We start from the raw sequence: 14,906 nt of genomic DNA, 5'->3' as shown, positions 1-14,906 counted from the left end.
TGTTTAGATGTCATGAGGACAGATTAGATTTGAGCGATTCTGTTGACAAGTGTCAAGGCTCAAATGTGATAAATGAACATTTGAAAGAGTTACTGAGTCTCTAGCACCCATGGAACTCCAGGATATTCAAAATAAGGAGGTGTGCATAGAGGGCCAATCCAGCACTGAGAAACATCCTGCTAACCAACGGCACTTTACTGTTTTTTTGGCCTCTGGGAGATTATCTCCGCCGAGGCCGCATTTAGAGGGATTTTCTGATGGTGAGCTTCAGGAAGCCATTTTGTCCGGTGGCCCTGATCTCAACCCCCCCCCCCCATGTGTTTTTTACCCTTTCCTCACCCCCCCCAACCTTGGGGAGGCCCCATGGGTGCCCCCTCACCTTCCCCCCCACCCCCCAACCTGTCAAGGCCGCCTCAGCCCGACTCCTTTCAGTGCCAACCTGGCACCTTGGTACTTCCAACCTGGCAGTGCTCCTGGCACCCTAGCAGCGCTACCAGGGTGGCAATGCCAGGGTATCTGGCTGGGAGTGCATGGGTGGCACAGTGGTTAGCACTGCTGCCTCACAGCTCCAGGGTCCCGGGTTCAATTCCGGCCTCGGGTGACTGTGTGTATGGAGTTAGTACTTTCTCCCCGTGTCTGCGTGAGTTTCCTCCGGGTGCTCCGGTTTTCTCCGACAGTCCAAATATGTGCAGGTTAGGTGGATTGGCCAAGCTAAATTGCCCCTTAATGTCCAAAAGGTTAGGTGGAGTTACTGGGTTACGGGATAGGGTGGAGGTGTGGGATTGAGTAGGGTGCTCTTTCCATGAGCCGGTTCAGACTTGATGGGTCGAATAGTCTCCTTCTGCACTGTAAATTCTATGAATCTAGGGGCCAGGGGTGCTACCCTGCCCTGTCCCCGACCACCCAGGGGTCTTTAATGGTGACCCCCCCCCCCCCCCCCCCCCCCCCCCCCCCCCCCCCCCCCCCCCAAGATGTTGTGACGACTGGTCAACATTTGTGTGGACCAGTACTAGACAGTGCCCTGGCGAGGTCTCCAAGGCGGAGCTGGTGAGTCCTGGATGAATTGGCATCCAGGTATTTAAATGAGTCATAAGACTCATTTAAATATTCAGATCAGCGTGGGCGAGATCAAGATCGTGCTGGATGGAGTGAATAGGGTGACATGTGATCGGCCTAGTATGGATCCCAATTAGGGGCTCGCGTGTGGTGTATCCGTTGCGCCCGGATCCTCGCGAGGCTCAACGGCGTCACTGAATTGTGCCAAGAGAAAACCAGAAAGAATCAAGATTTCTAAGTGGTATAAGTTAATATTCAGGAAATTAAAATATGTGCATGTGACTAAAACATTGAGCAACAGAAGCATTAAAATTGTATCGGCAACTTTTTCCACTTTGCAATATAGAATGTTACTTACGTTTTTGATGAATTGGCCAATTAGTATTTGGCTAGTCTGAAAATCAAGATCAAAGCTTTTTTCTACTTTGTGGGCAGCTATTTGCATGACACTCAGCTCACATTCTGTTAAGAATAAAATTTAATAATAAAGTGAAATAATTCAAACTGTCTTTCTTCAGACTGGAAACCGTGCATACCAACAAGTTTCATCCTTTGTCCTTACCGTTATTTTCAGCTGCAACTTCAACTCGTGAATCAACAATTACTGATGATTTTTTAACCTCATCAAAATCTTTATTTAATGCTGAGGATATCAGCTTGCCTTCTATTTCCTGGTAACCAGTTTTCTCTTTCTTTATATCATATGGATCCTGCAATCGATTTCCTAATTTACTTCCAATCACAACTTTGGTACGTACTTTCTCCGAATCAGGTATTTTATCTGGCAGGTTTAAGATAGACATTTCCAGTATTTGTTTCTCCGGTACTTCTGAAATAATGTCATTGTTCCCCTTCTGCTCTTGCACAACTTTGCTCATTTGACCACTCTTATCAAGAATTTCTGAACTTTGCTCATTGTATGAAAGACCAGCCTCTAAAGTGTCTCCTGAAACGAAAGCACCTGCAAAATAAAGAATAAAGTTTTTGTTACCTCCAATTATCTGCTGTGACATGATGAAAATGCTCTTTGATGCTCACCTTGATTTTGATGGCATGAAAATTGATAGCAAAAAATTAGCAGAGATTTTTTTTTAAAATTCCTATTAAGGGGCAATTTAGCGTGGCCAATCCACCTACCCTGCACATCTTTGGGTTGTGGAGATGAGGGAGAATGTACAAACTCCACTCGGACAATTAACAGAGATTCTGATAGTGAAATGAAATAAAATGAAAATCGCTTATTGTCACAAGTAGGCTTCAAATGAAGTTACTGTGAAAAGCCCCTAGTCGCCACATTCCGGCGCCTGTTTGGGGAGGCTGGTACGGGAATTGAACCATGCTGCTGGCCTGCTCTCAAAGCCAGCGATTTAGCCCAGTGTGCGATGTGATGAATTAGAGATAAATATTGTTTTGGGATTAGAAATTTTGAGGTGAACAACAAAGAACACCCATTGTTGTGGTAGATGCAGTGTAACATCAATTTGGAAAAACAATTGTAGGTCATCTATTATTGTAGGAAGCAAGAAGGCATAAAATTTAAAAATCTACTGTTAAGTTAATTCATGAAGACTTAATGATTATGCTAATAAAACATTTCTATTTTCTTCCAAAGTCTGACTATCCACCATACTAAGTTTTCTTTTCTTTGGAGTCTCCAAGTTATGTATCACCTGAGAATTCAGTGCTGGTCCGGCGGCTGCTGCCCCCCCCCCCTCTTCCCGGCAGCGGGATTCTCTGTTCTCACAGCCAGCCAATGGAGTTGCTGGTGGGTGCGCTGCCGGCGAAACAGAGGATCCCGACAGAGAATTACGCATTGTTGTGTTTGGTCTTCTATGCCTTGCAAAGGAATCCACCAAACAACTAGACTTGTCCAAACTAGGATCTTTATTGAATCACACGGTAAGATAGCAATGTTACAGAGCAAGATATCATGGCGTTTCTTTGTACTCTGGAACTACACCTCGCATGACTGTTCACCTGTATGTCTTACTATCATCTCCTACAACCATCTGGTGATGGCCGGATATGTGTCCCCTTATATGGGAGTCCCTGGTCACATGACCACGGTCTTGAGACCGCATGGTGTGACTGCACCGCCACCTGCTGGTTGGAGGTCGCACACCATCCATCTATGATATTGCTTGCAGGTATATCACCACAAACAAGATTGCAGTTGTTGTCAAGAGACTGAATGCAGTCACATATCAAGTGAATATCGGAGAAAGCCCTCTGTCAGTGTTGCGTAGATCATTTGTTTGAAAGTGGAAATCTGACAAAGCGAGAGCAAGATCAATCTCCTATCACCTAAATTCCTCCCAAAGCACAAAGTGAAAGTCACAATGAAGCTTAAAGTTTCCCAATAGCACAGAATCCACCAGTACAGCAAAGTGAGCCAGAGTCTTTGATTAAGACAAATCTTAATGTCACAGTCTGAACCATTAAGTGAAGTTGATGGTCAAAGTTGGGATCTTCAGTTAGAGATGTTGAGAGGCATATTCAGGGTGTCGGATCAGCTGGGGTTGGAAGCGGGTGTTGAGGCAGATGTCTTAGCCTTCGTCTCGCTGATCGCCCGCAAGCGGGTCCTGTTGGTGCTTCTCCGCCCTGTGCCTCGGCGTGGCGGAGGGACCTGCCACCAGTCCAAACAACTGTTGGAACCAGTCTCTGCCCAGAAGACTAAAAAGTAAAGTCACCAAAGACCCAGATGACCATTGACTGCTTTCCCCTTTTGAGGGGGAGAGCTGACTGGTGGTGATTTAACCTGAGGATCACCACACCTCAGGTGAAAATTGGCAAATGTTCAAAATGGGAGCTGTTATATTACTCTTTGGTAATATATCGTTACTCTTTGTAGTCCAGAATGGCCTGCTGGTGTGATTATAAAGAAACCATCAATCTCTAAAAAAGCAAAACTGATTTATTGAATAATGATCAAATTATATTGAGTTCGCAAACTCCACAGAACGATAACTATTAATAAAGTAATCTATGTTTAAGCAATAACTAATGAACTAGACGTGCTACTTCTATCTAGTCTTAACTATGCTGTGATCTATCTCTCTCTGCTGCTGACACCTAACTGACTACCAAGGACTCCCTGAATTTGTATATTTATACTGGGAACTAGTGGTGCCCTCTAGTGTTTGTATTACACTGAGATGTAATAATTAACCCTTTACTTATATACATATATATATACACACATCATTACAGGAACTGGTGGACTAAACAAGGTCATCGGAAAGTGCCCTCTATTCAGGTGCCCACCTACTCAAGGTGTATTTCAGGAATGCTTCAATAAAATCAAGGGAGCAAAGGCAAAAGGTTATGTGGACCCGGTGTCCTAATCAAGTATTTCAGGGCATGACCGGTCCCCTATACCTTGCTCACCAAGGTGGAGACCCAACTTGAGCAATTGGAGAGTTTAGCATCATATGGCGAGTACAAAATGCGGTATGAGCCCCGGTCCTCAAGCCCGACAAGTCACTCCACCTTTCGGGGAACATGAACATTTCCCAGCACGTATTGGAAAATATCCAAGGGCTGTCTAAGGTGGGGGTGTTAATCACAGGAGCCACCGAAAAAGAATATCTGGAAAACATGGAGGAAGTCTTATGTCGTTTCTCTAATTCAGGCATCCGTCTCAAGTGGGAAAAGAGCATGTTCCAGATGGGTGAGGTACCATACCTCAGGTACCTGTTGTGTTCGATGGCTTCCCTGATCATGAAGATACACATAGAACACAAAGATATGATTGCTATAAGTATTTATTGTTGACATGCTTGATGGTAACTATGCATTTCTATGTGCAAACAATTCTATCCAAGTTACTGTGAATACTGGGTATATCCAGACCCGTCTGCTGGGTTGAGTACAAAAGGTCTCTGCACCTTGAGTTAGGCCCTTCGGTTTTGGCACAGAAATGAGCCATCCTCCAGAAATGAGCACCCGATACGAGTGTGGACCTGCTTGCTCAACAACTGTTGCTAGCCTTGTCCATCCTTTGCCATTGGATTCCTCGATTCTGACCGTGTCTCATATTTAAGGCTGGAGTGTCTTTGCAGATCTGTCAAATGCCTCCCTCTGCTTTTGCTTCTGCAGGACAAGCTTCATTTGGGGCTTTCAATCAACTGTGGGAGCCACCATGGAGGGCAGTGTTGGCCCCAGCTGCCTGTTCATCAAAACTGTGCTGGTGACAAGCCATTTACCAGTGGGGTTGACCAGTAGCTGAGAAAGGCGAGGTACATGTCTTCCCCACTGTCCAAAGCCTTTTGACTATGAGAATGCCCTTCTCCACCTTCCAATTCAACTGTAGATAGAGCAAGCTCGATGTGATGTGATTAAAATCATAATAGCAAGCAAACGCGGTCCACTCATGATTGCTGAAGCAGAGACCATTGTCCGACATGACAACGGATGGTATGCCATGCCGGGCAAAGATCCATTTGGCCTGCTGGATCACACGGTCAGCTGTTGCATTGGGCAGCTGCGCCACCTCGGGGTAGTTTGAAAAGTAATCGATGACAACCAGGTAATCTCCCCCTCGAAAGTGGAAGAAGTCCATACTGACTTTGTACCATGGGCTGGCAACAATGTCTTCGACTTGCATGGGCTCCGCTGGAAAACAGCAAAAGTTTTGACAGGTATCATACTGTTCCACCATGCTTGCTATGTCCTGGGTGACACCAGACAGTATACCATCTCCAGGGTCCTGCGTTTGCATTTGTCAGTGCCCAAATATGCTTTGTCCGGTTTTTTTTTAGCATGAGCGGCCATAGCAAGTGCAGGATGACAATCCTGTGCTGCCTTAAAAGCAGACCATCCACATCATTGAGCTTGGTGCGAACATTGTTATAGGCGGGGCAGGAACCTTTTGGCCAACTTACTTTAGACACATGGTAACCTGTTGAAGAATCGGATCCGTGGCCGTTTCTGCCTTAATGAGCTTCGATTTCTCATCCGATATCGGTCATGATGCAGCCACAATGTTGACATGTACATGAACTTCGTCCCCCCCCCAGACAGACTTTATTTACGGGTGCAGCTCTTGAGAGTGTGTCAGCGACAGGCAGAAATTTGCCTGGTGTGTAGATCAGGTTGTAGTCATACTGCTGAAGCTTCATCATGAGCCGTTGTACCCGCGGGGACATCTGGCATAGGTTCTTGCGGACTATCGCGACCAGCGGTCTGTGGCCCGTCTCAACTAAAAATGTGGAAAGCCCATATATATATCATTGTGAAATTTTTCAAGCCCAGTGACAAGTCCCCGGCATTCCTTCTCGATTTGTGCATATCTGCGCTCTGTGTCTGTCATGGACCTTGAGGCATATGCTACCGGCAGCCAATCCCCATTCGATTTTGTTGCAGCAGGACTGCTCCGATCCCATCTTAAGATGCATCCGTAGATTTTGGTCTTCTTGGCCGGGTCGGAAAAAGTCAGGATGGGTGCCGTCGTTAGGGAGACTGCTCATGTTTCAGTGACCACTGGAATACCACATCCTTCTTAATGGACTCCCTGAGCTGCGACATCTTGGAAGCAAGGTTGGGAATAAACTTTCCAACAAAGTTGTACATACCCAGAATTTGCAATACACTCTTTATATCTGTGAGTATCTTATTGATGGCCTTGATTCCTTAGATGCCGACGACTTGCTGCTGTATGTGTCGGAGCCGAGAGCGTCGATAGGAGGAATATTGGAGTTACTGCAGATATTTGGGTCTTTCTCGGGTTACAAGCTGAACTTGGACAAGAGTGAGTATTTTGTGGTGTCTCAGCCGGGGGTGGGGGCAGGGGTGGGGGGCTGCCATTCCGTAGAGTAGGGACCCATTTAGGTATTTGGGGGTGCAGGTTGCCCAGGAGTGGGGGAGGCTTCGCAGATACAACATCACTAGTTTGGTGGGGTGAGTGAAAGCCGATCTGGCAAGGTGGGATGGTCTCCCTCTGTCACTGGCGGGTCGGGTACAGGCAGTTAAAATGAATGTGTTGCCGTGATTTCTGTTTATTTTTCAATGCCTACCGATTTTCCTGCCAAAGTCTTTTTTCAGGGAGATTGAGGGAAGGATTACCTCGTTCATATGGGGAGGGAAGGTGGCCAGAGTGAGGAAGGTGCTGCTACAGAGGGGAAGGCAGGCAGGGGGTTTGGGTCTCCCGAACCTCATGTACTACTACTGGGCGGCGAATGTGGAGAAGGTGCGGAACTGGGTCAGAGGGGTTGATTCCCAGTGGGTCAGAATGGAGGAGAGTTTGTGCAGGGGGTTGGGGCTGAAGGCACTAGCAACAGCCCCGCTCCCGATAGCTCTGGGGAAATACTCAGGGAGTCTGGTAATAATAGCTTCATTGAAAATCTGGAGGCAGTTTCGCCAACACTTCGGGTTGGGGGCAGGGTCAAGGGAAATGTCGATTCGGGAGAACCACAGATTTGAGGGAGGTGGGACGGAAGCTTTCGGAAATGGGAAGAGAAGGGGATTAAAACCATAAAAAATTTGTTTCTTCGGGGTCGATTTGTAGGATTGAGGGAGCTGGAAGCGAAGTATGGGGTGGACAGGGAGAAGTGTTTAGATATATGCAGGTTCGGGAATTTGCCAGGAAGGAGATACAGAGCTTCCCGGAGGAACCGGCCTCCACGTTGGAGGAGGTGCTGGCGGCAAGGGGACTGGAGAAGGGGGACGGTGTCAGCGGTATACGGAGCTATGTTGGGAAAGGGTAAGGCACCATTGGAGGGGATCAAAGCAAAGTGGAAGAGTTGGGAGTGGTTATAGAGGGGGTCTGGTGTGAGGTGCTCTGGAGAGTGAATGCCTCCACCTCGTGTGCGAGGTTGGGGCTGATACAGCTGAAGGTGGTGTACAGGGCACACCTCACGAGGGCGAGGATGAGCCCTAATCACGTTCATATGTTTTGGTCCTGTCCAACGCTAGGGGAGTACTGGAAGGAGGTGTTTCTGGTAATTTCCACGGTGGTGCATGTGAAACTGGACCCGGGTCCCCGGGAAGCCATATTCGGGGTGTCGGACCAGCCAGGGTTGGAAACGGGTGCGGAGGCAGATATCATAGCCTTCGCCTCGTTGATTGCCCGAAGGCGGATCCTGCTGGGATGGAGAGCGGCCTCTCCACCCTGTGCCCTGGCGTGGCGAGGGGACCTGTTGGAATACTTGACCTTTGAGACGGTTAAGTTCGAACTGAGGGGAAGCTCGGGGGGGTTCTACAAGTCATGGACACTATTTATTATGCACTTTCAAGAACTGGACAACATCGAACATTAGTTGGGGGGCAGGGGGGCTATGTATGTTAAAGATGGCTATGGGTAATCCCTGATACCTTATTTGTCATTTGTTTATGTTAACACGCGGGCTGATGTCTGGGGCATGGTGGGAGGATGGGATCGTTGTTATTGTTATGAGGTTTGAGATATTTGTTGTTGGTTATTGTTTGTTGTTGGTGGGTGTAAATTCGGGAGAAAAATTGTGAAAAAGGAGAATAAAAATATATATATTTTTAAATGATGGCCTTGATCTTCTCATTGTCTGGTTGCGCCCCCTTCGATGATATCCTATATCCTAGAAAAGTGATGGTATTTACACCGACTTGGCATTTCACCTGATTGAGTTTGAGGCCATTTTTGTTGACCCTTTGGAGCACTTGAAAGAGCCATGCTCCTCATGCATGGATCCCCAGATTATGATGTCATCAACATACACACGAACACCCGGCAGCCCTTCCGCTATGTGTTCCATGGCCCGATGAAATATTCCCGATGCAGAGATGATTCCGAAGGGAATTTGCAGAAAACAGTACCGGCCAAAAAGCGTATTGAAAGTGCACAGTCTTGTACTTGCCTCATCAAGCTTGAGCTGCCAGTAGTCCTGCGACACATCCAGCTTGCTGAAGCATGTTGCTCCAGCCAGCTCGCACGCAATTTCCTTCCTTTTTGGGATGAGTTAGTGCCCTCTTTTGATGCTCGAATTGAGGTCTTTGGGGTCCATCCATATTCTCAGGCCCCCGTTCCGTTTCTTAATGCCATCGAGCTCACCCAGTCCGTGAGCTCTTCAATGTGCCTAATGACACCCAGGGTTGTTATCCGCTGCAGCTCAGCCTTGAGTTTCTCCCTCAGCGGGGCAGGAACCCGTCTGGGCGTATGTACCACCGGTCTCACGTCCTCCTTAAGTTGTATGAGGTAGGTGAACGGTAGTGTGCCAAACTCCTGAGATACCTCCGAATGTGTCTTGGTCTCCATCGAGGTGTGTCGGGGGGGGTGCCGTGCAGTCTACGGTGTGCATCCTCTTCACTAGCCTGAGCTCTTCACATGCCTGCACCCGAATGAGTGTTTCACGCTTTTGACAGTGACATCCGGCTCGCATTCTCCCACGGTCGCGATCTGATGACCATTGTAGTCCTCGAGAATCATTCCTGCCAGATCAATGTGAGGTACTATCTTTAGCTGCCGCACCACGGAGAGCGGAATCAGGTTGGTTCTCACTCCCATATCATGCTTGCACTTGATGACCGTACCATTGAGCATTACCAGGATTGTCCATCTATCCTCAATGGCTCCCACATTTGCCTCACTGTGACTGCAGACTGTAAGTGTCACTTCTTTGTTCAGGCCAACTGAATCACTCAACTCAGTTTTTATAACCATATTCACAGCAGGTCAGTGATTGACCCTTTTGTCCTTATCTGGGGTCTTCGTCTCTGCCCGATCAACTGTGCATTGGCGAGCAAAGTGACCCTTCCTCCACACTGGTAAAGCAGGACATTGCCGCAGCGAGTGTCTATGGCCACAATGTGAGCATAAAATGGCTGCTGACCAAAATGATCACCCCCAACGAGATCACGTTTCTTGTACTGTTCAAAATGGTAGCCCCCATCGAGGCCACGTTTTGTCTCTTGTCAGTGTGTTCAAAATGGTTGCCCCATCGCAAGCACGTTTCTTTCGATACTACGTAGCAGTACGCTCAAATTGGCCACCTGAACTGTAACCATGTTTTATGTTCGACTGCATACCAGTGTGCTCAAAATGGCCACCCGCATCGAGACCAAGTTTTGTACTAAACTGTGTCTCAGCATTTGTGGCGCCAGCATCATTTCCCGGATTGGCACCAACACTTACTACGCTGAAGGCCCTGATTCACTGCGCAGAGAGCTCATTTGCCTGGCACATCCTGATGGTGGCATCCAGCATGAGGTTGTCTTCCCTTTACAACTGTCCCTGTTAAGGAACATCTGTGATCCCATAAAGGATTTGGTCTCCAATCACTGAGGATTGCAACTGTCTAAAATTGCACGACTGGGCATTTAAACGCAGATCCGTTGCAAAATTGTCAAAGGATTCCTTGACTTTCTTGGCGCGGGAACGGAACACATATCATTCAGAAATGTCAGTTATTTTAGGAGAACAGTGGCAGTCAAAACGTTGAATCACCTCCTCATAGCTCTGCTCATCGTTCCCAAAGCCAAAATAATTATACAGTTCCAAGCGCTTGAGGACCTGCTGTCATTAGCAGTAACGCAACGCACCTTTCATCAGGCAATGTCTGTAGGCCATGGGCCAAAAGCAAGTGTGCAACCTGCTGCTTAAAACCGCACCAGTTAGAGTGCAGATTGCCCGAGACTTGAAGCCGGTGGGGTACCTTCAAACCATCCATCTCGCATTTAACCGTCTTGCATTGAGTGGAGTTGTAAATCCTTAGATCACCAGGTCGGTAGAGCGGTTGTTCATCTGGTTTCTTCTATTCCAACCTGTGGTTTGTCTTTCTGTGGTTACCTCTGGTTCTTCAGCACACCTGGTACCATGTGTGTTCGATGGCTTCCCTGATCATGAAGGTACACATAGAACACGAAGATATGATTGCTATATTTATTCTTGACACACTTAATGGTAACCTTTCATTTCTATGTACAAACAATTCTGTCCAAGTTACTGTGAAACTAAGGAAAGAGGTGACTGTCCCCTTCTCTGTCCTTCTACCAAGTTCCAGCACCTCACCCGTCCCCCGGTATACATATATATATATGCCTGTATGGGTGTCTGGTACCACCTGCTGGCGGGAGGCCATAACTGTCTCTACATGTATTGGTAAGTGGCTATGTACGCTGGTGCTGTTATATACAAATATATACATTGGTGCAACTATGTACAGTTATGCATAGATATGCCTATGCACATAAGACCACAGTACCATGTCGATAAAGAAGGCCTGCATTCTGAAGAGGACAAAGTGAAGGCCATAAAAGGAGCATTGACTCCATAAAACACAACTAAACTGATAAGTTATTACCGGACGTTAATCTCCAACTTGGCTACTTTATTGGCACGTCTACAAGCAGCACAGTGGGCTAAACAGCTGGCTTGTAATGCAGAACAAGACCAGCAGCACGGGTTCAATTCCTGTACCGGTCTCCCCGAACAGGCGCATGAATGTGGAGACTAGGGGCTTTTCACAGTAACTTCATTTAAGCCTACTTGTGACAATAAGCTATTATTATTCTTAATTATTATTATTAGAAGAAGCACCAGAAGTGGTTATGGCAGGTGCCACATTGAGAAGCATTCACAAAAGTGAAACAACAGCTACTATTGTCCAACATCTTGGCACTGCGATCCCACAAGACAGCTGGTACTAATATGCGATGCCTCTCCAAATGGAGTTGGGGCAGTCCTCTCCCATCAATGGGTTGATGGCACCGAGTGACCAATTGCATATGCATCACGAACCTTTGCAGATATGAAACAATGCTATACACAAATCTAAAAAGAGGGACTGGCTGTGATATTTGGAGTAAAGAAATGTCATCTGTATGTCTACTTTATGAAGGACACGGACCATAAATCCCTATTTGGCCCTTTTAAGGAGGACAAAGTGATTCTGCCTATCGCCTCAGCTTGGATCCAACTACTGTTGCCGGCTTATGAGCTCCTTTGAGCACTGTCCTGGCACATACATCGCCAACGCTGATGCCTTGAGTCACCTACAAGCTTGGCCCCTCCATATGGAGTAGGGGCAGTCCTCTCCCATCGATGGGACAATGGCACCAGTAATGGAAAAAGTCATGGTGACACTAAATTTCTTGGATAGCCTGCCTGTATCTGTGAAAAAAGTCCAGGCATGGACCCAGATGGACTCCATGCTGGCAAAACGGCACCACATGATCCTAAGTGGTGGAATTTGAGGGCCACCGCACAGAGGAGGTGAAGCCCTTCCTGTCCAAAAACCAAGAATTGAGAGTGGAAGATGGCAGCATCCTATGGGGAGCCCGAGAAGTTGTTCCCCTCCACACACTACAATGGGAGCAGTGCTGGCGGAGCTGCTTATGGGCCATCAATTCTGGACCAGACTCTGCCTATTTTTTCCAATCCAGGGGTTAAAGTTGGAGTCAAGGCAAGAAGCAAAGAAAATAAATGTTGAAACCCAAAGGCCCGACAGGACCTTCAAGACAGGAGACACAGTCTATCTATATAACTTGGAAAACGGACCTCCTTGGATCACAGGAGTCGTAGTGGAAACGACTGGCCCCATTTCGTACAAGGTCAAGACTAAGGAAAAGACTGTAAGGAAATACATGGACCATCTTAGGAGCAGGGAACCCTCCCCTGTTGAAACAACTCTGGACAGGGTGTACCCTCAACGTCCTATGTGCTCACCTCTGGGCAGTGGACTCAGTCCATGGGGATCCCAAGAATCATACCCTTTGAGGATGAGACTCGGGATCAGAATTGGAGACTGAGACAAATGACTCTCAGCTGGAAGTCAGCATCGAAGATGAGCCCCCATCTGTGGCGCTATGACACTCTGCCGGGAAGCGACGATCCCCTATCCGCTTCATGCCCCCGATCCAGCTCCATGGACGGTGACCTGAGATCTTGCGCCAAGGAAAGAAGGTGGCCATGGGAGTTGGGGGAGGAGAAAGAAGGGTGGTCTGGACTTATGGGATGAGGGACGTGATAACTCTCACGAGGACCACAGAGGTTCACCAATTAATCTCCCTGTGGGGTTCGTAAAGTATAGGTTCCCATGGTAGTGGGCGGAAGCCCACCCAGCTTGGACTCGTTTTTGAGCCCTTTAAATGCTGCTCTCAGACTTGGGCCAGGAGTTCCTATAGTCCTGGGCTGGGCCATTAGCGTTGTACATCGCATTAGCGACTTTATCTTTTGAGTTATAATAATAAATCTGTTTAGTTGTCTTCTTCGTGTCTCCTGAATTACTACAGATGCTAGGGAAACCAACTTTTTTATATGTAAGTTAGTCTTTTGTAGTATTGGTCACATATGTTTTAGTTCTGACTACCAAAAAACAAATATACAACCCAGCCTGTCAAATTTTCAGGTGTCCTTGATATTAATTTAGTCTTATTATATTCTGGGAATATATGTACATATACCATTTTACATTTTAATGTATCAGTTTTTTTTAAACGGGGGGAAGGAGCATAGTATATTGCAAGATCTGAGTATTTTGTTATATTGTTCCCTCTTCTGGGGAGGTGTAAATGAAGTTGTTCATACAATGGCGGCCGCCTGCTGGGTTAATCTTTACTCAACGCAATGCTCAACAATTTGAGATTCCTGAGCAATTAAAAGACCATGGGCTGGATTCTCCATAAATGGGGCTATGTCTCCACGGCAGCGTAAAAACACTGGCATTTCTCTCTTGACTATCCTTAAGAAAGTCCTGAGTGATTCTCTTATCTGCAGGGGACTGGCAGGGTCCCGGAGTGCTTCCCGCAGCTCTGGCTATGGATACGGGGTCCCGCACTTCCAGTCGGGAGTCCGCGCATGCGCACAGCGGCGGCCGCGCCATGCGTGATGGTGGACCCAGAATGCGGACCACCATCCAAAATGTAGCCCCCCCCCCAAGATTGCGTGCGCCCGTGAATCCGTGCCGCCCGACCGCTCCCCTGGCCGTCCATGAGGCCCCCCTCCCCGGTGATCGATCCCCTGCCCCCTACCAAGGCAGCCGCGGACTGAGTTCGCAGCCGCTACCCGAGATTCCGACGACAGATACGTGGTTAGAACCACAGCGTTGGGAACTCGGCAAGTTTTGTGCGGAGAATCGTCGGGGCGAGGGGGGGGGGGGGAGCCTCCGTTAATGGCTCCCTAGCTGCACCGCGTAGATCGCGCGCGAATGACTCTCCGGGGACCGGAGAATCGCTTCAGTGGCGCCGGTCTCGATTTCCTCGTAAATGGCCATTCTCCGTCCCCGCACCGAACACGATTTTGGTGCAGGACTGCGGAGAATCCAGCCCCAAATATTTTCATATTGATTTGACCTCGATAAATTATTAGCCTCGCTAATAGCTCAGTAAGTAAGTGCAGTGCCTGGTAATGTTACTGAGCTCTCAGGGTGAACCTCCAGGATCCAGCTGAATTTGTTTTATTGGGCTGTCAATGAAGACATTTTCTTCAAGTTCTTGAAATAGAGTGCAGAAATGTTTCCCAAGTTTCCTATGCTTCATCATTACTTGTGCTGGAAACAGCATCAAAGTGCTTGATGTTGTGCCAGAACAAGGTTAGACTCAGCTCTGATCACTTCCACGCTCAACTAACCCGTCTTCACTCACAGTTCAGTCTCACACATCAAGAATGGTCAGTGATACCCATGGAACATGCTCATCAAGAGGCACCAGCTTAGGAGGAGACAGGACTGAAGTAAGAAAAAAATCACATTAAAACTTATGGTGATTGAACTGGTGTGCAACCCAGTTTATGCTAGCAAGTGAATTACTCAAAGGAAATGCAAGAATACCTTATTTGAAAATTGAAAAAAAAAATTATCGAGCATGGCCTTCTGTTACTGTATTCAGGGCAAATGGCTGTTATACCCAACCTCGAATTGATGCTGACCTTGTGCACAAAGTGA

At 47.4% G+C, this 14,906-nt stretch overlaps 1 protein-coding gene across 2 annotated transcripts in view; it reads right to left on the bottom strand.

Annotated features, from left to right (window-relative positions):
• The window catches only part of ctage5 (CTAGE family, member 5), a 120,988-nt gene that overhangs the window by 86,310 nt on the left and 19,772 nt on the right, over positions 1–14,906 (bottom strand). For both annotated transcript variants that reach the window (XM_038780444.1, XM_038780454.1), the window contains exons 5-6: positions 1,619–2,017; positions 1,415–1,518 (exon numbers count right to left, since the gene is read on the bottom strand). In XM_038780444.1, the coding sequence (XP_038636372.1) occupies positions 1,415–1,518; positions 1,619–2,017 (503 nt within the window). The remainder of the gene's footprint in view (positions 1–1,414; positions 1,519–1,618; positions 2,018–14,906) is intronic.

This window comes from Scyliorhinus canicula, chromosome 2 (genome assembly GCF_902713615.1).
Source record: "Scyliorhinus canicula chromosome 2, sScyCan1.1, whole genome shotgun sequence".
Taxonomy (NCBI): Eukaryota; Metazoa; Chordata; class Chondrichthyes; order Carcharhiniformes; family Scyliorhinidae; genus Scyliorhinus; species Scyliorhinus canicula.
This window is presented reverse-complemented; position numbering and strand designations above follow the sequence as displayed.